The 26098-nt window shown below is 43.2% G+C and overlaps 1 protein-coding gene across 1 annotated transcript in view; it reads left to right on the top strand.

Moving 5' to 3' along the window:
• LOC124011585 (protocadherin-9-like) overlaps positions 1–19142 on the top strand; it is a 194754-nt gene extending 175612 nt beyond the window's left edge. Inside the window, exon 6 of the mRNA XM_046325040.1 lies at positions 17962–19142. Coding sequence (XP_046180996.1) covers positions 17962–18407 — 446 coding nt within the window. The 3' untranslated portion in view covers positions 18408–19142. The remainder of the gene's footprint in view (positions 1–17961) is intronic.
• The last annotated feature ends 6956 nt before the right edge of the window (positions 19143–26098 follow it).

Genomic DNA, 26098 nt, shown 5'->3' with positions numbered 1-26098 from the left:
CGATTACAGCTGTAAGTCGCTTGGGGTATGTCTCTATCAGTTTTGCACATCGAGAGACTGAAATGTCTTCCCATTCCTCCTTGCAAAACAGCTCAAGCTCAGTGAGGTTGGATGGAGAGCATTTGTGAACAGCAGTTTTCAGTTCTTTCCACAGATTCTCGATTGGATTCAGGTCTGGACTTTGACTTGGCCATTCTAACACCTGGATATGTTTAGTTTTGAACCATTCCATTGTAGATTTTGCTTTATGTTTTGGATCATTGTAGATCAAAAGGTCACAAAGTTCAAGGGGGCCGAATACTTTCGCAAGGCACTGTAAGTGTTGAGGTTAGGGGAGGAAGACAGATCAAAAATAAATGTTGAGGTTAGGGGAAGAAGACAGATCAATAGAAGTGTTGAGGTTAGGGGAAGAAGACAGATCAATAGAAGTGTTGAGGTTAGGGGAGGAAGACAGATCAATAGAAGTGTTGAGCTTAGGGAAGGTTCTTGTTAGGTATTTCTTGTTGGGTATTTCCTCTCAATGGAAATTATATTGCTTTAGATTATACATATTTTCTCTGTTGTGTAAATGTAGACATACATCTATTCCCAATATATTTAGAGTTGATGTTACTGTACCTGCTTTTGTTTTAATGCGCACCCGAATAGGGAGTATTTTTTTTACAGTGAGGAGAAAATGAACTCCAGCAGAATGGAAGGGACAGCAGGAGGATTGTGACATCTTACTTAAAATCACCTCATGTTTCTGCTATCTTTTCATTCTATGTTGTTGTGGATCCTCCAATGACAGTGTGTTGACAAGGAGACTGCACTCAACGCGCCAAAACAAGAACATACCGACAGAAACAATAACGCAACCCTCCAACATAACGTATACCTACACCTGTGAGGTAGTTACTGTCAGCTGGAAAAGCCATTTGTCGGTAACGTTAACCACACTTGTACTATGTACCACGGCTGTAGAAATGACAGCGAAGTCAACATCGAAAACTAGACACATACCTCTGGTTTAGTTTATGCGTTTATGTTTTCTGGTGATACCACTGCATGGTTTCCTGTTCCAACACACTGATATAGATAAATGACCCATGCTTCGCAGTCAAATCTTTCTCTGAAAGCTTGAACCATTTCAGGACAATCACTGGGACAGACAACCAGTGGACATTTCACTGAGTATGAACATGACAACCCCTGGACAGACAACCAGTGGACATTTCACTGAGTATGAACATGACAACCCCTGGACAGACAACCAGTGGACATTTCACTGAGTATGAACAGGACAACCCCTGGACAGACAACCAGTGGACATTTCACTGAGTATGAACATGACAACCCCTGGACAGACAACCAGTGGACATATCACTATGAACCGTACAGAATTCATCATTCAAGGGGAGGTTTTAGTGAAACAAATTTCTTCCCCCTGAGGAGATGCCGTGCCGCTTCAAAAAGGAAAACCTTTAAAGTGAATCTGAAGTAGTCTACCCTTCATGTTAACCACGGTACCACACATAATGTAGCTACACTCTTAGAATCAAAGGGTGCATTCTAGAACCGTAAAGGGTTGTTCAGCTGTTCCCATAGGACAACTATTTGAAGAACCCTTTTTGGTTCTACCTGGAACCAAAAAAAGGGTTCTACCTGAAACCAAAAAGGGGTCCTACCTGGAACCAAAAAGGGGTTCTACCTGAAACCAAAAAGGGGTTCTACCTGGAAACAAAAAGGGGTTCTACCTAAAACCAAAAAGGGGTTCTACCTGAAACCAAAAAGGGGTTCTACCTGAAACCAAAAAGGGGTTCTACCTGAAACCAAAAAGGGGTTCTACCTGGAACCAAAAAGGGGTTCTACCTGGAAGCAAAAAGGTGTTCTACCTGGAACCAAAAAGGGGTTCTACCTGGAACCAAAAAGGGGTTCTACCTGGAACCAAAAGGGAGTTCTACCTGAAACCAAAAAGGGGTTCTACCTGAAACCAAAAAGGGGTTCTACCTGGAACCAAAAAGTGGTTCTACCTGGAACCAAAAAGGGGTTCTACCTGAAACCAAAAAGGGGTTTCTACTTGGAACCAAAAAGGGGTTACACCTGAAACTAAAAAGGGGGTTCTACCTGGAACCAAAAAGGGTTCTCCTGTGTGGGAACAGCCGAATAACCCTTTTGGAAGCTTTTTTTCCTAAGTGTACGGTGCTGATCACATGCTACCACTGTAACAGCCTGCTGTCTCATACACAGCACAGGATGGTTCTACTCAGCTATGCGTTTGAGAGGTACGCGTGTGTGGCCACACCTTTTAGATGATTACATTTAAGACGCCCTGAATTGGTTGCCAATATTTTGTCTGCAAGTCATTGTCATTTCACCGGTATGTCATTGGTTTCTGGTTCGAGAATGTAAGTCGGGGTAACTTGAAAGCCTCGTTACAGTAGATGGGTTTACTTCAGGACAACAGGGGAATAACCCAGCGGAAGACCGTTGCTTATCTTTTACCATCCCCTCCGTGGCGATGTGGTATTAAAGATTATACAGCGTCTTAGATCACTTACGTACTGAGATGATGACACCAGCGTTTGGCATCTTGCTTCCTGCCTGCCAGTTAACAGTTTGAAAGATGGACTCTGTTGAAGCTATTGTATCCACTTACTATCTGCCTGACCGCTGAGCCAATAACAATAATGTATGGCTCAGGGAAACAGGAAATAATCATTAATGACTGCAAGATATATTGCATAAGCTCTGGCACATTGTTTATTTGCCCCCATCTCCTCCATGGAAATTCATTGAAGGTACAGATTGCTCAGAGAGCATAGAAGCACTTCAATGTTCATTTGATTCTTGTTTTCCATAATAATTGGGGGGCACAATGGGTCAGTGTGATAAATACTTGTTACATGTATAGAATGTAACCAGTCTAAAACAAGTTGGTTTGCTGTCCTTTGTGAAGGCCTCTTTTCATTTGAATCACAGACTGACCGTACAATAAACTTACTAGAGTATACTATAGGTACTATGGTTCAACAACTACTGCTCATCCAGGTGGACACATTGATCTATAGGCGCACTATGTATTACAACATAAAGCCACAGCATTTCCCATGCATGTCTCTATCCCAATATATACGCCATTTAGCAGACGCTTTTATCCAAAGCGACTTACAGTCATGTGTGCATACATTCTACGTATGGGTGGTCCCGGGAAGCGAACCCACTACCCTGGCATTACAAGCACCATGCTCTACCAACTGAGCTACAGAAGGACCACATTTCCCATGCATGTCTCTATCCCAATATATACGCCATTTAGCAGACGCTTTTATCCAACGCGACTTACAGTCATGTGTGCATACATTCTACGTATGGGTGGTCTCGGGAATCGAACCCACTACCCTGGCGTTACAAGCGCCATGCTCTACCAACTGAGCTACAGAAGGACCACATTTCCCATGCATGTCTCTATCCCAAAACAGATCTATAGGTTAAATCTCACTCCATCAAACTATTTCATCTACTTTCTATAAAAGTTTACTACCTTCTCGCCTAAATCTAAGATATATGGACATTTCAGACATTTAGTTAGCTGCAATGAATTTTAAAGGGGAGAACAGGTTTAGATCCCCCCGGTAAATATTGCATTTACTTGTTAGTTCTCTGCAGACAGTGTAGACATCTAGCTATACACAACATCGCTGTTCTTGGCCCGAAATCAAAATGTACGGCCGAGGTGGACTACTACTTGTCCTCCAGTGTAGCACCCTCTGTCATTATTATGATCAGGGCTGATTGCTGATTGTTCTGGTGTTTGCTGGTCCATTCAGCCCATGTCTGAATCCTAAATGCTACCTTATTCCCTACATAGCTCACTACTTTTGACTAAATCCCTATGGGCCCTGGTAAAATAAAATAGAGCACTATATAGTGAATCGGGTGCTGTTCGTGATGCAGAATGTGTGTGTTTTGGGCTACACTGATTGTGTTGATGCTGTCACCCGCCCCAGATCACCGTCAGTCCATCCTCAAGGCCATCTCACATAATGAAGGAGATGCAATCAGTACTATTACCATGACAACACAGAGCAAACAACAATGACAAGGGGGCGACAATAACAACAGATTGAAGAATAACTGCTTGTCACCATTACTTCTGCTCGTGTTGATATAAATCAGAGTTATGCAGTAGATCTCATTGTATTATATACTGTCAGACTTTAAAAAGGAAGAATTGTTCCTATAGAGTAGTATGCCTTGTATTATATTGTCAGACTTGTTCTTATAGAGGAGTATGCCTTGTATTTATACTGTCAGACTTGTTCTTATAGAGTAGTATGCCTTGTATTTATACTGTCAGACTTGTTCTTATAGAGTAGTATGCCTTGTATTATATTGTCAGACTTGTTCTTATAGAGTAGTATGCCTTGTATTTATACAGTCAGACTTGTTCTTATAGAGTAGTATGCCTTTTCCATAAATGTTTGCTGGTCGGGACTTGGAAAGTAAAAAGTGGATGGAATAATAAAACGATTGGCCCATAAATGCAAAATTATTGGTAAATATTTTGTTGTTGATAAAAATCCCAGCTACAGAGCAGAGACGGTAGGTGTGACTTTTAGCAAATATTTATGTGTTCGGACTGAGAACGTACAAGAGGAGGATAGTGGAACAGCATGGCTGGAGGATAGACTACTGAATGTACATTCAATTAAGTCTATACATTGCCCCTGGAGGTGTTTATGTTGAGATAAAAAAAAACAAATATGTCTCTTCAATCCAGCAACGTGTATTTAATCAACACTAACAAAAAGAGTGAAACGAATGCGTCCAGGATTGATTCATTCTCTCTCTATGCACTTTGTCCTTTCTTTTGTTCCTTTGTTATTTGTTTTGGGTTTTCTAATCTCAGTCAATAATATTCTTTCGTTGTCTGAAATTGTGTGTAACCCCCCCCCCACCCCCCCCCCCAAAAAAAACAGACCTTGTCCTTTGTTGTAGGTGTCTGTCTGTGACTTTTCTGTTCTCGACTCCCAGATAAAGGAATCGTTAGATGTTGTTTCTGCCTGTAATTACTCTCAGTTACAAATGGGTCAAATACGAGAGAACAGGAGATGGACTAGGGTAGATGGATTGCAGGAGTGGAATAGTATGGGTTCCTGAAGTACTGATAAATAATTACCCAGCTCAGGGACTGGTCATTGTGTGACGATGAACCTTGGTGAATGCATCAAATGAAAATTAGCCTGGAGTAGATTTGAATTACATTTTCCTCCTTATCTCAGATGTCTTTTTAAAGGAAACCCATTGGTTACCAGGGACACTGTACTGCTGTTGAAAAGTAGAAAGAAAACAGTGAAAAACACATTGCAGTCTTCTCTCTGAGAGCAGGGCCGGTGACGTCCTTAACTAACTGTGTCAAATCAAATCAAATTGTATTGGTCACATACACATGGTTAGCAGACGTTAATGCGAGTGTAGCGAAATGCTTGTGCTTCTAGTTCCGACAGTGCAGTAATATCTAACAAGTAATCTAACAATTTCCCCAACAACCACCTAATACACACGAATCTAAAGGGGTGAATGAGAATATGTACATATAAGTATATGGATGAGCGATGGCCGAAGGACATAGTCACGGTGCAATAGATGGTTTAAAAATACAGTATATTATACGTGTGATTTGAGTAATGCAAGATAAGTAAACATTATTAAAGTGACATCATTTAAAGTGGTATAAACACCATTTATAACATTATTTTAGATATTTTACCATAATTTCTCAACTTCGGGTACGACTATACTTCTTGACTGTAACATACACAGTAATGGCTATGGATTTAACTGAATAGCTACGTATTTGATCAGAATTTCATTGGGGTTGCAATCAGAGGCTTTGACAATCATCATGTCCAATCTGACCTGCTGGATTATAATGAGAGGTAAAACCTCCTACACGGTCATGTCGACCTCCCTGACACATCAGCCAAACCTCCTACACGGTCATTTCGACCTCCCTGATACATCAGCCAAACCTCCTACACAGTCATGTCGACCTCCCTGACACATCAGCCAAACCTCCTACACGGTCATGTCGACCTCCCTGACACATCAGCCAAGCCCTGCATCGTTCCAATTCATACAGTGCTTTTCATTGCCTCAAAATGTCATATTGACTCTCTCTCGCCCACTGCTCATGCCCTTGTTGCTGGTGACAATGACAACGCTTGTCACCCTTTATTGCCTCCCCCCCCGAGATTAGACCCTTGCTTATCTTCTGATAAAAAAAAAAATTAAGAAACACTAAATAAAATTGGGTTGGCTGCAAATAACTGGGGTAATTTAATCTCCATAGTAACCACCTCTGAAGACTCTGGAATCTGGTTGGCTAGATATACACCGCCGATGTAATGGTTTCCATAGAGGCGGTTGCTATGACTGTTTTTACCGTGGCATTTCAGTGATTAGCCTGCATGTTTTCATTCCATGGGAAACATGGGATACGCCTGCCTGTCTGTCTTTTAAGTTTCTTATTACGTAAATACAGTAACCAGTCAAAAGTTTGGACACACCTACTCTTCTTCATTTTTGATATTTTCTACGTTGTATAAATAATAGTGAAGACATCACATCTATGAAATAACACATATGGAATCACATAGTAACCGAAGAAGGGTTAAACAAAGCTGCAAAGCTATCGTCAATGACTCTGACCATGATTTGCGTTGTTTGTTTCTATGTTTTGTTTGGTCAGGGTGTGATATGAGTGGGCATTCTATGTTGTATGTCTAGTTTGTCTATTTCTATGTGTTTTGGCCTGATATGGTTCTCAATCAGAGGCAGGTGTTTGTCTTTGTCTCTGATTGGGAACCATATTTAGGCAGCCTGTTTGGTGTTGGGTTTTGGTGGGTTATTGTCTATGTTATGTTGCATGTTAGCACTCAGTTTCTATAGAGGTCAGTTAGTTAGTTAGTTAGTTAGTTAGTTAGTTAGTTAGTTAGTCAGTCAGTCAGTCAGTCAGTCAGTCAGTCAGTCAGTCAGTCAGTCAGTCAGTCAGTCAGTTAGTTAGTTAGTGTACTTCACTTCGTGTTTTTTCCGTCAATCATGCATTCACACCACCCTGTACTTTGGTCTCCTCAATACAACGATCGTGACAGTCAAGGCAAAGTGTGGCTAGATTTTTTTTTAAATTGCTTTGGTTACTACAAGATTCCATGTGTATTATTTTATAGTTTTGATGTCTTCACTATTCCTTTACAATGTTGAAAATATATATATATTTTTTTAAATAACAAAAAACCCTGGAATGAGTAGGTGTGTCCAAACCTTTGACTGGTACTGTACATCATGAAATCATATGCATGCCATCTCTGAAACTATCAATCACTCGTGAGATTTTTTTTTAACCTTTATTTAAATATTTAAACTCAGTTAAGAAAAATTCTTATTTTCAATGACACACTAGGAACAGTGGGTTAACTGCCTGTTCAGGGGCAGAACAACAGATTTGTACCTTGTCAGCTCGGGGGTTTGAACTTGCAACCTTCCGGTTACTAGTCCAACGCTCTAACCACTAGGCTACCCTGCCGCCCCTTGTAGATGGGTCTTGGGCAGAAATATGAATGTTGAGAGAGAGAGAGGGGGTTCTGTAGCTCAGTTGGTAGAGCATGGCGCTTGTAACGCCAGGGTAGTGGGTTCGATCCCCGGGACCACCCATATGTAGAATGTATGCACACATGACTGTAAGTCGCTTTGGATAAAAGCGTCTGCTAAATGGCATATATTATTATTATTATTATTATTATCTATGGAGCTTGTAATAAATATATGGCTCTATTTTTCTTCTGATTCTCTTGTCAAAGGAAACATGGTCTTCTTACACCAAATGATGCTTGTGGTCTGTAGTGAAAACATGTCATCTGTCCCTGTTGTCTAGCGCCTATGGGGTTAAACAGTCCCATTATTATTAATGGCCATCCTGATGTACAGTTGGAGTGGGTGTTGAGGCAATGGAAGGTGATAAAGTCTTGGTAATTACAAACTACATTCTCTCTCTCTCTCTCTCTCTCTCTCTCTCTCTCTCTCTCTCTCTCTCTCTCTCTCTCTCTCTCTCTCTCTCTCTCTCTCTCTCTCTCTCTCTCTCTCTTTATCTCACTCTCTCTTTTTCTCTAACACACACACACATGCACACATGCACACAGACAGACAGACAGACAGACAGACAGACAGACAGACAGACAGACAGACAGACAGACAGACAGACAGACAGACAGACAGACAGACAGACAGACAGACAGACAGACAGACAGACAGACAGACAGACAGACAGACAGACAGACAGACAGACAGACAGACAGACAGACAGACAGAGATTGAGCAAAAATGTGTCTTGTGCAGATGGTTTGTATAGTCGTCTCAAATAAAACTGTGAAGTACCTTGGCATTACTCTGAACCCTAATCTGTCTTTTAACCTCTAGGGGCAGTATTTCATTTTTGGATGAAAAAACGTTCCCGTTTTAAACAAGATAATTTGTCACGAAAAGATACTCGACTATGCATATAATTGACAGCTTTGGAAAGAAAACACTCTGACGTTTCCAAAAATGCAAAGATATTATCTGTGAGTGCCACAGAACTAATGCTACAGGCGAAACCAAGATAAAACTTCAAACAGGAAGTGAGCCAAATGTTTGAGGCGCTGTTTTCCATTGTCTACTTATATGGCTGTGAATGCGCCCTGAACGAGCCTACGCTTTCTGCCGTTTCCCCAAGGTGTCTGCAGCAATGTGACGTGTTTGTAGGCATATCATTGGAAGATTGGCCATAAGAGACTACATTTACCAGGTGTCCGCCCGGTGTCCTTTGTCGAAATTGGTGCGTAATCTTCAGCTGCAAGCATTCTTCCATGTGATTCAGAGGAGAGAGCAGACTTCCACGAACTATATATCATCGAAGAGATATGTTAAAAAACATATCAGGAATATTTCAAGGGCAGCTTTATTTTTCCATCGTCGTAACATTGCAAAAACCTGAAAATGTTTGTCCAAAAATTATGCAGAAAAGCTAATCCATGCTTTTGTCACTCCTACATTAGACTACTGCAATGCTATATTCTCTGGCTACCTGGATAAAGCACAAAATAAACTTCAGTCAGTGCTATATACGGCTGCTAGAATCCTGACTAGAACCCCAAAATGTGACCATATTACTCCAGTGCTAGCCTCCTTACACTGGCTTCCTGTTAAGGAAAGGGCTGATTTCAAGGTTTTACTGCTAAAGCATTACATGGGCTTGCTCCTACCTATCTCTCCAATTTGGACCTGCCGTACATACCTACACGTACGCTACAGTCGTAAGACGCAGGCCTCCTAATTGTCCCTATAATTTCTAAGCAAACAGCTGGAGGCAGAGCTTTCTCCTATCGAGCTCCATTTTTATGGAACGGTCTGCCTACCCATGTGAGAGACACAGATTTGGCCTCGACCTTTAAGTCTTTACTGAAGACTCATCTCTTCAGTAGGTCCTATGATTGAGTGTAGTCTGGCCCAGGGGTGCGAAGGTGAACGGCAAGACACTGGAGTGATGAACCACCCTTGCTGTCTCTGCCTGGGCAGCTCCCCTCTCTCCACTGGGATTCTCTGCCTCTGACCCTATTACAGGGGCTGAGTCACTGGCTTACTGGTGCTCTTCCATTCCATCCCTAGGAGGGGTACGTCACATTGTGCCAGGCTTTTTTTTGCTATACTTGACACGAGTGGGTTGAGTCACTGATTTGATCTTCCTGTCCGGTTCTGCGCTCACTCTGGCTCATGCGGCGGAGGAGCTCTTCCGTGCCTTGTCTCAAGGTAGTAAGTTGGCGTTCTGTTGATTTCCCTTCAGTGGTGTTTTAGGCTATGCTTTGGCAAAATTGGTGGGGTTATATCCCCCCATCTCAGCCTCCAGTATCTATGCTGCAATAGTCTATGTGCCTGGGCCCAGGGTCAGTCTGGCCTATCTGGGGTGTAAGTCGCTCTGGATAAGAGCGTCTGCTAAATGACTTAAATGTAAATGTAAATGTAATTCTCCTGTCTTAGCTGGTACCCTGTGTGAACTTAGGTATGCTCCCTCTAATTCTCCCATCTCTCTCTCTCCCGGAGGACCTGAGCCCTAGGACCATGCCTCAGGACTACCTGGCCTGATATCTCCTGGCTGTACCCAGTCCACCCGGTCGTGCTGCTGCTCCAGTTTCTGCTGTTCTGCCTGTGGCTATGGAACCCTGACCTGTTCACCCTCTCTCTTTCTCCCTCTCTGCTGCACCTGCTGTCTCGACCTCTGAATGCTCGGCTATGAAAAGCCAACTGACATTTACTCCTGAGGTGCTGACATGTTGTACCTTCTACAACCACTGTGATTATTATTTGACCCTGCTGGTCATCTATGAACGTTTCAACATCTTGAAAAATGATCTGGCCTTAATGGCCATGAACTCTTATAATCTCCACCCGGTACAACCAGAAGAGGACTGGCCACCCCTCAGATCCTTGTTCCTGTCTAGGTTTCTTCCTAAGTTCTGGCCTTTTTATGAAGTTTTTCCTAGCCACCGTGCTTCTACATTTACATTGCTTACTGTTTGGGGGTTTTAGGCTGTGTTTCTGTACAGCACTTTGTGACATCTGCTGATGTAAAAAGGGGCTTTTTAAATAAATGTTGATTTGATTTGGATGTTAAGTCATACATCGGTTCTCAATGCTTACTGGTAACAATACTTCTGCGTCCTCGTAGGACAAGATATGGTGTTTGAGGAATCATATGTCCTGGATGATATGCAATTATCCATTTAATTATCATTAATGGGTTTCTACATGCTCGCATAATGAGTTTAATAATATTTGATGTGCATGTCTTAATCATTGTGAACCTGTTCCAGATTTAGCCAGGTATAGTGGTAAACATCCTTGTATTCGCTTGGGAAAGGTTAATGATTATCAGACTCAAAAGTATCTTTGTTGAATAAGACCTGAAGACCAATGCAATTTTCCATGCAGAGGTTTTATGCCAAATTAACACTCACTTCGTTGGTACTTGTAGGTGTGTAAAGTAAGATTCAGATTCAGTCGAGTAAGATTTGGTTACGTACAGATGTGGGATCTTAATTTGAGAGAGTTTGCAGGAAAATAATGCTGCAGCAAGAGAAAATGTGAATTATAATGTTATTATGTTTTTATGTAATTTTTTTGTAGGGGTTAGATACATTTTTTGTTAAGGCAAATCGACCTTGAATATACAACAAGTTTACTGTGCAGTAAAATTCCCAGCAACAAAACAGTGATCAAATTAAGTTCCTCCATTTGTAGGATTCCGGGGTTCACACGGCAGAGGTCAATCAGCCACAGAAGTTGTTACAGGGAAGGGAAGGTCAAAGCGATGGGGCGTAGTATGTAAGCGTTCGATTGGCTCGTGGATGTGATGAGGTAGCAATATTATATTGACGTTGGCAAAAGCAGTGCAATCACCTTGCTTAAGACCTTTATATCACCTGCTGGTCAAGAACTATGCCACACACACTGCAGGTCCAGGAAGAAGTGATGTGTTGTGTTATGATCTCAGTCCTTTAGGGTGAATTTTGTGATATTTTCAAGAGGTGTCATTTAGACTGATGTCGTACAGTAAGTTATCATGGATTGCCTTTAAAGTCCGCAGTGATAGATGATAACAAAGGTGTAGTGCTGGATTGAAGACACAGGCTATGACATATACACAGTTGTATGGCTGCAGTACGATAAACACATAACCAGTATTTTCAAACCAGATCTAAACAGCATGTTACCTGCCCACATATTTCTATTCAAAATAAATTTCCATTAAGAGAAAAGAGAAACATCACAGATAATATTTTTTTGATTCACTTACGGTATCTGTCAGCCCAATGTGTAATTAGTTTTTGAAGCTACACAGGTGGTACTGTTATTTCCCTCAATACAAAAGGCAGTTAAACAGCCTCAGACAGAGGTACCAGTTCCCCTCTAGGCAGTTAAACAGCCTCAGACAGAGGTACCAGTTCCCCTCTAGGCAGTTAGACAGCATCAGATATTAGAGGTACCAGTTTCCCTCTAGGCTGATGAAGTAGCATCAGATATTAGAGGTACCAGTTTCCCTCTAGGCTGATGAAGTAGCATCAGATATTAGAGGTACCAGTTTCCCTCTAGGCTGATGAAGTAGCATCAGACATTAGAGGTACCAGTTTCCCTCTAGGCTGATGAAGTAGCATCAGATATTAGAGGTACCAGTTTCCCTCTAGGCTGATGAAGTAGCATCAGACATTAGAGGTACCAGTTTCCCTCTAGGCTGATGAAGTAGCATCAGATATTAGAGGTACCAGTTCTCCTCTAGGCTGATGAAGTAGCATCAGATATTAGAGGTACCAGTTCCCCTCTAGGTTGACGAAAGTAGTCTGAGCTGTTATCAACGTCAGTCAAGTCCCCAAATGACACCCTATTCCCTACACAGTGCACTACTTTTGACCCCTATTAAAAATAGTGCACTATGAAAGAAATAGGGTGCTGTTTGGGACCCTGGTCCCCCCGTGGAGTAGAAACTGATACAGACTCCATCCCCTTTGAGCTGTTTAATGTGAAATATCACATACAGACATAGCAGCACTCCTCCTGTGACTGTTGTCACAGCAGCAATGACAGCTCTCACTGTGACTTCGCCCAGGGAAAGCGCTGCCGCACCAAATACCTTACCCTCAGTATTATGTCATTACAGACATGTTCATCTGCCTTTGAACTGATCACTTATGTTGTGAGGGGGATGCACTTGTGTTCCTTGCACATATATCTAGGCTTTGTCATGTGTGTGTGTGTGTGTGTGTGCGTGCGTGTGCGTAAGCGTGAGCGTGTGCGTGTGCGTGAGCGTGTGCGTGCGCGTGAGCGTGTGCGTGCGCGTGTGCGTGCGCGTGAGCGTGGGCATGTGCGTGGGCGTGTGCGTGTGCGTAAGCGTAGGCGTGTGCGTGTGCGAGTGTGAGTGTGAGCGTGAGCGTGAGCGTGAGCGTGTGCGTGTGCGCATGCGCGTGTGCGTGTGTGCGTGTGTGTGTGTGAGTGTGTGTGTGTGTGTATGCGGGCGCGTCTGTGCATGTTTGCATGTCTTGAGTAATATTTTGCATGTTATTTTCCCCTCCAACAAAAAAAAATGTACCTTGTAAAAGAAAAAATACTACAGAGAAAATGCTGCTATTAAATGATTTGACTCGGGGAAAAGTAAGGACTCTCATTGTGCTTGCTCAGTGAGCTGCATCATTTTTGTTCCCTAAATGAAGTTAGTGACCCTCTGAAAGCTGACACAGTTGCTGCTCAGAAGATGTATTCACTCAGACTCAGAGGCTGGGAGGCTGAGCAGGCCGACATTGAGAGGTTTCGGGCTCCATTCAATCTGTATTGCTGCAGCCGTTGCGTACTGTATGGAACGATAGAAATATGAAGGTACTGTCCCATTGAGCCCATATATACAGTACTGTACAACGTTTACAGTGAATTGCAGTCTCGGCGAACGCAGGAAAATTACCTTTGAATTTCAATCACGCTTTAAAGCGGAACTTCCACGACAGTGGATTGAATAGAGCTCAAATTTCCAGATCTGACTCCATTCCCAAGGGGGCCACCATGCCCAAGGGGGACCATTCTCAAGGGGGCCACCATTCTCAAGGGGGCCACCATGCCCAAGGGTGACTCCATTCTCAAGGGGGCCACCATGCTCAAGGGGGCCACCATGCCCAAGGGGGCCACCATGCCCAAGTGGGACTCCATTCCCAAGGGGGACTCCATTCCCAAGGGGGCCACCATGCCCAAGGGGGCCACCATGCCCAAGGGGGCCACCATTCCCAAGGGGGACTCCATTCCCAGGGGGGGCACCATGCCCAAGAGGCCACCATGCCCAAGGGAGACTCCATGCCCAGGGGGTCTCCATGCAGATCTGACTCCATGCCCAAGGGAAACTCCATTCCCAAGGGGGCCACCATGCCCAAGAGCCCACCATGCCCCAGGGGGACTTCATGCCCCAGGGGCCACCACACCCCAGGGGGCTGTATGCCCCAGATGCCTCCGTGCCCCAGGGGGACTGCATGCCCCAAGGAGCCTCCATGTCCCCAGGGGGACTCGATGTATCTCCTGGAAATTTGTAAGAATCTACACATTTTTCACCAGTTCTTGGTCATTATAAACAGGGATAAGTTATTATATTCAATACATTAGTACATGCAGTGCCTTTTTAGCTTACAGCCTTATTCTAAAATATATATATATATTTTTAAATCCTTCAGCAAGGAACAAAAATGTATATAAAAACAACACGATAACATATTTACATAAATATTCAGACCTTTCGCTATGTGACTCAAAATTGATCTCAGGTGCATCCTGTTTCCATTGATCATCCTTGAGATGTTTCAATGATTTGGAAAGGCACACGCATGTCTATACAAGGTCCAATATTGTTTTTTTAGTCGAGGCACAGATCTGGGAAGGGTACAAAAACATTTCTCCGGCAGCGTAGCCTAGTGGCTAGAGCATTGGACTAGTAACCGGAAGGTTGTGAGTTCAAACCCCTGAGCTGACAAGGTACAAATCTGTCGTTCTGCCCCTGAACAGGCAGTTAACCCACTGTTCCCAGGCCGTCATTGAAAATAAGAATATGTTCTTAACTGACTTGCCTGGTTAAATAAAGGTAAAATTAAAAATTGAAGGTCCCCAAGAACACATTGGCCTCCATCATTCATAACTGGAATAAGTTTGGAACCACCGACACTCTTCGTGACAAGTCTCTGAATGTCCTAGAGTGGCCCTGCCAGAGCCCGGACTTGAACCTGATTGAACATCTCCGGAAAGACCTGAAAATAGCTGTGCAGCAATGCTCCCCATCCAACCTGACAGAGCTTGAGAGGATCTGCAGAGAAGAATGGGAGACACTCCCCAAATACAGTTGTGCCAAGCTTGAAGCGTCATACCCAAGAACACTCAAGGCTTATCTGTACAGATGTCAGACATCTGCGGTGCAAACGCTGGAGCGTGTTTCTCAGACCATGAGACATCTGAGGTGAAAACGCTGGAGCGTGTTTGTCAGACCATGAGACATCTGTGGTGAAAACGCTGGAGCGTGTTTTGTCAGACCATGAGACATCATGAAAATTGGTAATCTCTCAAAATTGTCTGTCGCGTCCGATTTGGACTACGAACTATTAAGACCCCTCTATGACCCCTCTATGATCCCTCTATGACCCCTCTATGGAAAGATGAGACTCTCAGAAACACAATGGTGTTCCCTGATTTGCTCTACAATCCCCACAACGTCTTGGGACTCGTCTGAAGTTGGGACAGCCGACCTGCCAACTTTTCTCTGTAGCGTCCGATAGCAAAATTATCCTTGGTATGACATTCTTAAAAAAAAATCCATATAGCTTAGTAGAACCCCCCTCCTCCAGCTTAGACAGGGTTTAGACTCTTTAAAAAAATAACTTCACTGTTGTGAAAGTCATTGTTTCAAATTTGAGCTGGCTAGGGAATTTAATTAAACAGAGCATGCTCAACTTGTAATGTCAGGATCTCACAGCCATAGACAGACTAAGACTAAGGACTATTCAATTATTGATAGCATTCTTACATATGCAAATATGCTAAATTATTTCAATGTGACAGCTTGAAGCAGAGGTCTGGAGGACTTTATATGATGTCATAGCAAGGACCTCTCTTCTTTTCCTCTTTGTGTGTCAGAACTATCAGACTCTGTGGGCTCCTGTTTGCTGTGGTGCATACTGTTTTACATTCTAATTACAGGAGTTGACAGGTTTTATTGTTGGGACTCAATGGTGAGGCCTCTTTCTCTTCCTGGACTCATTTCACACGTGATGTCAGCTTGAGCATAATGAGATAAGATAGTTGGAGTGCCTTGCTTACTCCCTCCCAGCTATCTCCCTCCCTGCTTACTCCCTCCCAGCTATCTCCCTCCCTGCTTTCTCCCTCCCTGCTTACTCCCTCCCAACTTTGTCCCTCCCTGCTTACTCCCTCCCTGATTTCTCCCTCCCTGCTTTCTCCCTCCCGGCTATCTCCCTCCCAGCTTTCTCCCTCCTAGCTTTCTCCCTCCTTGCTTACTCCCTCCTTGCTTTCTCCCTCCTAGCTTTCTCCCTCCTTGCTTACTCCCTCCTTGCTTTCTCCCTCCTCGCTATCTCCCTCCTTGCTATCTCCCTCCCAGCTTTCACACTCCTGGCTACCTCCGTCCCTGCTTTCTCCCTCCCTGCTATCTCCCTCCCTGCTTTATCCCTCCCGGCTATCTCCCCCCTTGCTTTCTCCCTCCCGGCTATCTCCCTCCCTGCTTTCTCCCTTCCGGCTATCTCCCTCCCTGCTTTCTCCCTCCCTGCTATCTCCCTCCCTGCTTACTCCCTCCCTGATTTCTCCCTCCCTGCTTTCTCCCTCCCGGCTATCTCCCTCCCAGCTTTCTCCCTCCTAGCTTTCTCCCTCCTTGCTTACTCCCTCCTTGCTTTCTCCCTCCTAGCTTTCTCCCTCCTTGCTTACTCCCTCCTTGCTTTCTCCCTCCTCGCTATCTCCCTCCTTGCTATCTCCCTCCCAGCTTTCACACTCCTGGCTACCTCCGTCCCTGCTTTCTCCCTCCCTGCTATCTCCCTCCCTGCTTTATCCCTCCCGGCTATCTCCCCCTTGCTTTCTCCCTCCCGGCTATCTCCCTCCCTGCTTTCTCCCTTCCGGCTATCTCCCTCCCTGCTTTCTCCCTCCCTGCTATCTCCCTCCCTGCTTTCTCCCTCCCTGCTATCTCCCTCCCTGCTTTATCCCTCCCGGCTATCTCCCCCCTTGCTTTCTCCCTCCCGGCTATCTCCCTCCCTGCTTTCTCCCTTCCGGCTATCTCCCTTCCTGCTTTCTCCCTCCCTGCTATCTCCCTCCCTGCTATCTCCCTCCCTGCTATCTCCCCCTTGCTTTCTCCCTCCCTGCTATCTCCCTCCCTGCTTTCTCCCTCCTTGCTATCTCCCTCCCTGCTTTCTCTCTCCCCAAATGCAAATACAGTCTATAGCTCATAACTGTACTCATTGTACCTTGCACATAAAATATGCTAACAAGAATCCTAAGAAGTGTTGATTAGTATGATTTTGTGATGTTTACATGTTTTAGTTATCATAATTGACCAGATTGAGGTAATGTTGAGTAGATCAGAGGAACCAAAGTGTGCCATGGTGACAATGATTTTTTTTAAATAATAATGTTTTAGGATGTTCATAAAATATTTAGTACTGTAAAGCCAATCTCAGAAACCAACAACAGAGACAGCACTTATTTAATTAATCTACTGGGATTTCATTGTCTGTTGTAGGTAAACACAGGGAACCAAGGGAATACCAACGGGAATGACATGTTCTGCTGCTGTTTTTCTCTTTATGGGATGATTCAAATGAGTATTACTGCCTTTAGTCACCTTCAGATAAACATCTAAGAGGTTAACATTTACAGGTCACCTTCAGATAAACATCTAACAGGTTGACATTCACAGATCACCTTCAGATAAACATCTAAGAGGTTAACATTTACAGGTCACCTTCAGATAAACATCTAACAGGTTAACTTTTACAGGTCACCTTCAGATAAACATCTAACAGGTTATCATTTACAGGTCACCTTCAGATAAACATCTAACAGGTTATCATTTACAGGTCACCTTCAGATAAACATCTAACAGGTTATCATTTACAGGTCACCTTCAGATAAACATCTAACAGGTTATCATTTACAGGTCACCTTCAGATAAACATACAACTTAATTCTACTAACTTAGCAGTTGTTTTTTGTTTTTCTTGACCCCTCTCTAACTTAAAAAAAACACTACAATATCCTTGTCTCAATCCTTTTACTAACAGTAAATGGCATGCTGAAATAATTTAACTGAACTTATCATTCTTTTCTTATCCTTTTTCTCCTTTTTCTCTTTCATTTGATGTCTTTGTGCTGCAGCCATGGTGGAGGTGAACCTGGCCAAGGCGCTGGCGGAAGCCTCGGAGACGTGCACCCAGGAATGTCTGATCCTGGGCCACTCCGACAGCTGCTGGATGCCCTCCTCCCTGGTGACCCAGTTCCAGTCTCCGTCCAACACGGGTACCCTGCCTACCCTGCCCTCCTTTGGCTTCCAGCATCAGCAGAGTTACCCCTGGGCCAGGGGAGTCAAGGCGGACGGGCGTCAGTGCCATACCCTGGGAAGGCCTGCGCCCAAAAACGATCTGGCTAAAGGGATGAACCGGCCGCAGTTCTACAACACCCTGGAAAGACACTGCAGTAGCAAGAGTAAGGAGTCTGACCCTGTCAAGGTCATCCCTCTGGCCAGCTTTTCCTCGCCTTTGTCGGGCCAGCAGACCCCAGCCACCGAGGGATCGTCTGCCTTCTTACATGAGCATCAGCTGTAAGGGGTTGTACGGGGCCAAATTAACACCAACCTGTTTATCTAATGTACCTTGATGTATACTTAACATCAGCTGTAAGGGGCTGTAAGGGGACATAGTAACACCAGCCATTTGTCTAATGTATCTTGATGTATCTTTAACATCAGTAGTAAGGGGCTGTAAGGGGACAGAGTAACACCAGCCATTTGTCTAATGTATCTTGATGTATCTTTAACATCAGTAGTAAGGGGCTGTAAGGGGACAGAGTAACACCAGCCATTTGTCTAATGTATCTTGATGTATCTTTAACATCAGTAGTAAGGGGCTGTAAGGGGACAGAGTAACACCAACCAATTTATCTTGATAGTTTGTGTGTATGTGTGTGAACATGAAATGTGAAGGAAGGGATGATGACAAAGCTGTCACTCAGTCTCCACAGTGTTGTTACTCAGTCTCCACAGTGTTATTACTCAGTCTCCACAGTGTTGTTACTCAGTCTCCACAGTGTTATTACTCAGTCTCCACAGTGTTGTTACTCAGTCTCCACAGTGTTATTACTCAGTCTCCACAGTGTTATTACTCAGTCTCCACAGTGTTGTTACTCAGTCTCCACAGTGTTGTTACTCAGTCTCCACAATGTTGTAACTCAGTCTCCACAGTGCTGTTACTCAGTCTCCACAGTGTTATTACTCAGTCTCCACAGTGTTGTTACTCAGTCTCCACAGTGTTGTTACTCAGTCTCCACAGTGTTGTTACTCAGTCTCCACAATGTTGTTACTCAGTCTCCACAGTGTTGTTACTCAGTCTCCACAATGTTGTTACTCAGTCTCCACAATGTTGTTACTCAGTCTCCACAGTGTTGTTACTCAGTCTCCACAATGTTGTTACTCAGTCTCCACAGTGTTGTTACTCAGTATCCACAGTGTTGTTACTCAGTCTCCACAATGTTGTTACTCAGTCTCCACAGTGTTGTTACTCAGTCTCCACAGTGTTGTTACTCAGTCTCCACAGTGTTGTCACTCAGTCTCCACAATGTTGTTACTCAGTCTCCACAGTGTTGTTACTCAGTCTCCACAGTGTTGTTACTCAGTCTCCACAATGTTGTTACTCAGTCTCCACAGTGTTGTCACTCAGTCTCCACAATGTTGTTACTCAGTCTCCACAATGTTGTTACTCAGTCTCCACAGTGTTGTTACTCAGTCTCCACAGTGTTGTTACTCAGTCTCCACAGTGTTGTAACTCAGTCTCCACAGTGTTGTCACTCAGTCTCCACAATGTTGTTACTCAGTCTCCACAGTGTTGTTACTCAGTCTCCACAGTGTTGTTACTCAGTCTCCACAGTGTTGTTACTCAGTCTCCACAGTGTTGTAACTCAGTCTCCACAATGTTGTTACTCAGTCTCCACAGTGTTGTTACTCAGTCTCCACAGTGTTGTTACTCAGTCTCCACAGTGTTGTTACTCAGTCTCCACAGTGTTGTTACTCAGTCTCCACAGTGTTGTTACTCAGTCTCCACAATGTTGTTACTCAGTCTCCACAATGTTGTTACTCAGTCTCCACAGTGTTGTTACTCAGTCTCCACAATGTTGTTACTCAGTCTCCACAGTGTTGTTACTCAGTCTCCACAGTGTTGTTACTCAGTCTCCACAGTGTTGTCACTCAGTCTCCACAGTGTTGTTACTCAGTCTCCACAATGTTGTTACTCAGTCTCCACAGTGTTGTCACTCAGTCTCCACAGTGTTGTCACTCAGTCTCCACAGTGTTGTCACTCAGTCTCCACAGTGTTGTTACTCAGTCTCCACAGTGTTGTTACTCAGTCTCCACAATGTTGTTACTCAGTCTCCACAGTGTTATTACTCAGTCTCCACAGTGTTGTTACTCAGTCTCCACAGTGTTGTCACTCAGTCTCCACAGTGTTGTTACTCAGTCTCCACAGTGTTGTTACTCAGTCTCCACAGTGTTGTTACTCAGTCTCCACAGTGTTGTTACTCAGTCTCCACAGTGTTGTCACTCAGTCTCCACAGTGTTGTTACTCAGTCTCCACAGTGTTGTAACTCAGTCTCCACAATGTTGTTACTCAGTCTCCACAATGTTGTTACTCAGTCTCCACAGTGTTGTTACTCAGTCTCCACAATGTTGTTACTCAGTCTCCACAGTGTTGTTACTCAGTCTCCACAGTGTTGTTACTCAGTCTCCACAGTGTTGTCACTCAGTCTCCACAGTGTTGTTACTCAGTCTCCACAATGTTGTTACTCAGTCTCCACAGTGTTGTCACTCAGTCTCCACAGTGTTGTTACTCAGTCTCCACAGTGTTGTCACTCAGTCTCCACAGTGTTGTTACTCAGTCTCCACAGTGTTGTCACTCAGTCTCCACAGTGTTGTTACTCAGTCTCCACAGTGTTGTTACTCAGTCTCCACAGTGTTGTTACTCAGTCTCCACAATGTTGTTACTCAGTCTCCACAGTGTTGTCACTCAGTCTCCACAGTGTTGTCACTCAGTCTCCACAGTGTTGTCACTCAGTCTCCACAGTGTTGTCACTCAGTCTCCACAGTGTTGTTACTCAGTCTCCACAATGTTGTTACTCAGTCTCCACAGTGTTGTCACTCAGTCTCCACAGTGTTGTCACTCAGTCTCCACAGTGTTGTCACTCAGTCTCCACAGTGTTGTTACTCAGTCTCCACAGTGTTGTTACTCAGTCTCCACAATGTTGTTACTCAGTCTCCACAGTGTTATTACTCAGTCTCCACAGTGTTGTTACTCAGTCTCCACAGTGTTGTCACTCAGTCTCCACAGTGTTGTTACTCAGTCTCCACAGTGTTGTTACTCAGTCTCCACAGTGTTGTTACTCAGTCTCCACAGTGTTGTTACTCAGTCTCCACAGTGTTGTCACTCAGTCTCCACAGTGTTGTTACTCAGTCTCCACAGTGTTGTAACTCAGTCTCCACAATGTTGTTACTCAGTCTCCACAATGTTGTTACTCAGTCTCCACAGTGTTGTTACTCAGTCTCCACAATGTTGTTACTCAGTCTCCACAGTGTTGTTACTCAGTCTCCACAGTGTTGTTACTCAGTCTCCACAGTGTTGTCACTCAGTCTCCACAGTGTTGTTACTCAGTCTCCACAATGTTGTTACTCAGTCTCCACAGTGTTGTCACTCAGTCTCCACAGTGTTGTTACTCAGTCTCCACAGTGTTGTCACTCAGTCTCCACAGTGTTGTTACTCAGTCTCCACAGTGTTGTCACTCAGTCTCCACAGTGTTGTTACTCAGTCTCCACAGTGTTGTTACTCAGTCTCCACAGTGTTGTTACTCAGTCTCCACAATGTTGTTACTCAGTCTCCACAGTGTTGTCACTCAGTCTCCACAGTGTTGTCACTCAGTCTCCACAGTGTTGTCACTCAGTCTCCACAGTGTTGTTACTCAGTCTCCACAGTGTTGTAACTCAGTCTCCACAGTGTTGTCACTCAGTCTCCACAATGTTGATACCCAGTCTCCACAGTGTTGTTACTCAGTCTCCACAGTGTTGTCACTCAGTCTCCACAGTGTTGTTACTCAGTCTCCACAGTGTTGTTACTCAGTCTCCACAGTGTTGTCACTCAGTCTCCACAGTGTTGTCACTCAGTCTCCACAGTGTTGTTACTCATTCTCCACAATGTTGTTACTCAGTCTCCACAGTGATGTTACTCAGTCTCCACAGTGTTGTTACTCAGTCTCCACAGTGTTGTCACTCAGTCTCCACAGTGTTGTTACTCAGTCTCCACAGTGTTGTCACTCAGTCTCCACAGTGTTGTTACTCAGTCTCCACAGTGTTGTTACTCAGTCTCCACAGTGTTGTCACTCAGTCTCCACAGTGTTGTTACTCAGTCTCTACAGTGTTGTAAAGAAGAGGACCTGACAATGGCTGTACTCATAGAATGATATTTTGCAAAAGAAATTGAAATGTGTATGAAATGACAATCTTCTTTGAAGAAAAGCCGAGCTAAATATTTGTCCAATTTAATCCATGTACAATATATAACAATGATAGTCCTATACCAAAGTAGATTCACAACAGCAAAAAAAAAAAATATATATATATATATATATAAGGTCAGCTTTCAGTTTGGTAGAGATGATGATCACTGATCAAAAAGATGAATAAATACTATGCATATTTGAACCAGCTTAGTGGAACCTTCCCAAACAACACTGTACTTACCGATAAAAAAAACACACAGTATATCTTGTCGAACAAGCAGAATCTGGGAATATGTTATTCGTGAACCCAAGGTGTAACGGTGTATTTGGTCCGATCTCTGGTGAAATACTGCTTCGTGTATCCAGCAAGACATTCAGCTCCAGCTCCGACTGATGATCCAAGTTACCTTTTCTCTTGCCTGAATTATGTTCAAAGAATCCCGTCTTGTTCAGGGTTCTTCAGACACATTCCTAAGACTCAATGGACAAAAAATTGGTTCACTCTGTGTCGTGCTAACACTTTATATAAATATACGGTACAGGTTCTTCCCCCATTATATTCCTAACACTGTGTTCCTCCTCAAATGTTTCTTGTATGGCATGTTTACAATGCTTTTCACCACCTTTCCCTCCACTCTACTGCGAACCTACTCATGTTCTACATTATCTTCCCCCTGTAATAAGAACCTATATATTAGCTACATTATCTTTCCCCTGTCATAAGAGCATACTAATTGTCTACATTATCTTTCCCCTGTCATAAGAGCATACTAATTTTCTACATTATCTTTCCCCTGTCATAAGAGCATACTAATTTTCTACATTATCTTTCCCCTGTCATAAGAGCATACTCATTTTCTACATTATCTTTCCCCTGTCATAAGAGCATACTAATTTTCTACATTATCTTCCCCCTGTCATAAGAGCATACTATTTCAACATTATCTTTCCCCTTGTATTAAGAACCTACTAATTTTCAACATTATCTTTCCCCTGTCATAAGAGCATACTAATTTCAACATTATCTTCCCCCTGTCATAAGAGCATACTAATTTCAACATTATCTTTCCCCTTGTATTAAGAACCTACTAATTTTCAACATTATCTTTCCCCTGTCATAAGAACATACTAATTTACAACATTATCTTTCCCCTGTCGTACGAACATACTCATTTTCTACATTATCTTTCCCATGTCATAAGAACATACCAATTTTTAACATTATCTTTCTCCTGATAATAAGAACATACGAATTTTCTACATTATCTCTTGAACAGCCCAGACAGAGGTTCCATGCAACGAGATACAGCCTTTGCTTTTCCACCATACTTTCAGTTCGTTATCTTCCTTTCATAAAATATAACATGTTCTGTACATATCGTGCTGTGGAGCCAATTAAAAATATCTCCCAATAGTCTAATTACGTCATCTCCACAGTAAGTAATAGCCGTAGTTGACAGTTCTGTAATAGTTGTCTAGTCTCACTGAAACATAATGTATTTCTTACTAGTCGGGTAATGAAAAGGGTGGTACCAGTCAAACGTTTGGACCCAATTAGTCATTAAAGGTTTTTTTTTTATTTTTACTATTTTCTACACTGTATACAATTAGTGAGGACTTCAAAACTATGAAATAACACATATGGACTCATGTAGTGACCCCCCCAAAAAGGTGTTTAACATATCAAATCAAAATCACCCTTTGTCTTGATGACAGCTTTGCATACTCCTGGCATTCTCTCAACCAGCTTCATGAGGAATGCTTTTCCAACAGTCTTGAAGGAGTTCCCAAATATGCTGAGCACTTGCTGTCTGCTTTTCCTTCACTCTGCTGTCCAACTCATCCCAAACCATCTCATTTGGGTTGAGGTCAGGGGATTGTGGAGGCCAGGTAATCTGATGCAGCACCATCACTCTCCTTCTAGGTCAAATAGCCCTTACACAGCCTGGAGTGTGTTTTGGGTCATTGTCCTGTTGAAAAAAATAAGGATAGTTCCACTAAGCGCAAACCAGATGAGATGGCTTATCGCTGCAGAATGCTGTGGTAGCCATGCTGGTAAAGTGTGACTTGAATTTTAAATATATCACAGACAGTGTCAACAGCAAAGCACACCCAAACCATGACACCTCCTCTTCCATGCTTCACAGTGGGAACCACACAGGTTTGCGTCTCACACAAGATACGGCAGTTGGAACCAAATATCTCAAATTAGGACTCATCAGAGCAAAGGGCAGATTTCCACAGGTCTAAATGCCCATTGCTCGTGTGTCTTGGCCCAAGCAAGACTTTTCTTCTTATTGGTGTCCTTTAGTGGTGGATTCTTTGCAGCAATGTAACCATGAAGGCCTGATTCACTCAGTCTCCTATGAACAGTTGATGTTGAGTGGTGTCTGCTACCTGAACTCTGTGAAACATTTATTTGGGCTGCATTCTGAGGTGCAATTATCTCTAATGGACTTATGTTCTGCAGCATGTTCTTGAAATGTTCCGGATTGACTGACCTTCATCTTTTAAAGTAATAATGGACTGTCATTTCTCTTTGCTTATTTGAGCTGTTCTTGCCATAATATGGACTTAGTCTTTTACCGAATAGGGCTATCTTCTGTATACCACCCCTACGTTGTCACAACACAACTGGTTGGCTCAAATGCATTAAGAAGGAAATAAATTCCACAAATTAACTTTTAACAAGGCACACCTGTTAATTGAAATACATTCCAGGTGACTACCTCATGAAGCTGGTTGAGAGAATGCCAAGAGTGTGCAAAGTTATCAATTAAGGCAAAGGATGGCTACTTTTAAGAATATAACAAATACTTTGATTCGTTAAACACTTTTTTTGGTTACTACATGATTCCATATGTGTTATTTCATAGCTTTGATGTCTTCACTATTATTTTACAATCTAGAAAATAGTCAAAAAAATAAAGAAAAAACCCTTGAATGCGTAGGTGTCTCCAAACTTTTGACTGGTACTGCATACAGTCTGGCCGCAAATAGCTTTTTATTTGCTTTAATTTGTACCCGTATCACGTCAGGTTAGTAACCACTATAATAAGAATTTCTACATCCATATTCAGGCAGCCTAACATAGAGGATATATTTTCCATATTCACATACATCCTTTCTATAATACGTTCTCCTGTGTTTTATCCACTACGTCTTTGATTTAACCACATGTCCATAGTTTCAAGGATGTTCATTCTGAATAACAGTCGACTGTCATAGATTTGGCTAACATTGCATAATGATCATCAGTTAATACATTTTAATTGGTTTACAACTGTGTCCTCTAGCGGCTTGTGAAAGAAACAGGACATGTTTAGGGTACCATTCTCCCTGCAGGGTTAGACAGTAACAGGACATGTTTAGGGTACCATTCTCCCTGCAGGGTTAGACAGTAACAGGACATGTTTAGGGTACCATTCTCCCTGCAGGGTTAGACAGTAACTGGAGATACTTAGGGTACCATTCTCCCTCCAGGGTTAGACAGTAACAGGACATGTTTAGGGTACCATTCTCCCTGCAGGGTTAGACAGTAACTGGAGATACTTAGGGTACCATTCTCCCTGCAGGGTTAGACAGTAACTGGAGATACTTAGGGTACCATTCTCCCTCCAGGGTTAGACAGTAACAGGACATGTTTAGGGTACCATTCTCCCTGCAGGGTTAGACAGTAACAGGACATGTTTAGGGTACCATTCTCCCTGCAGGGTTAGACAGTAACAGGACATGTTTAGGGTACCATTCTCCCTCCAGG

This window comes from Oncorhynchus gorbuscha, linkage group LG23, assembly GCF_021184085.1.
Source record: "Oncorhynchus gorbuscha isolate QuinsamMale2020 ecotype Even-year linkage group LG23, OgorEven_v1.0, whole genome shotgun sequence".
NCBI lineage: Eukaryota > Metazoa > Chordata > Actinopteri > Salmoniformes > Salmonidae > Oncorhynchus > Oncorhynchus gorbuscha.
Note: the sequence above shows the minus strand (reverse complement) of the source record. Positions and strands in the feature narration are given on the sequence as shown.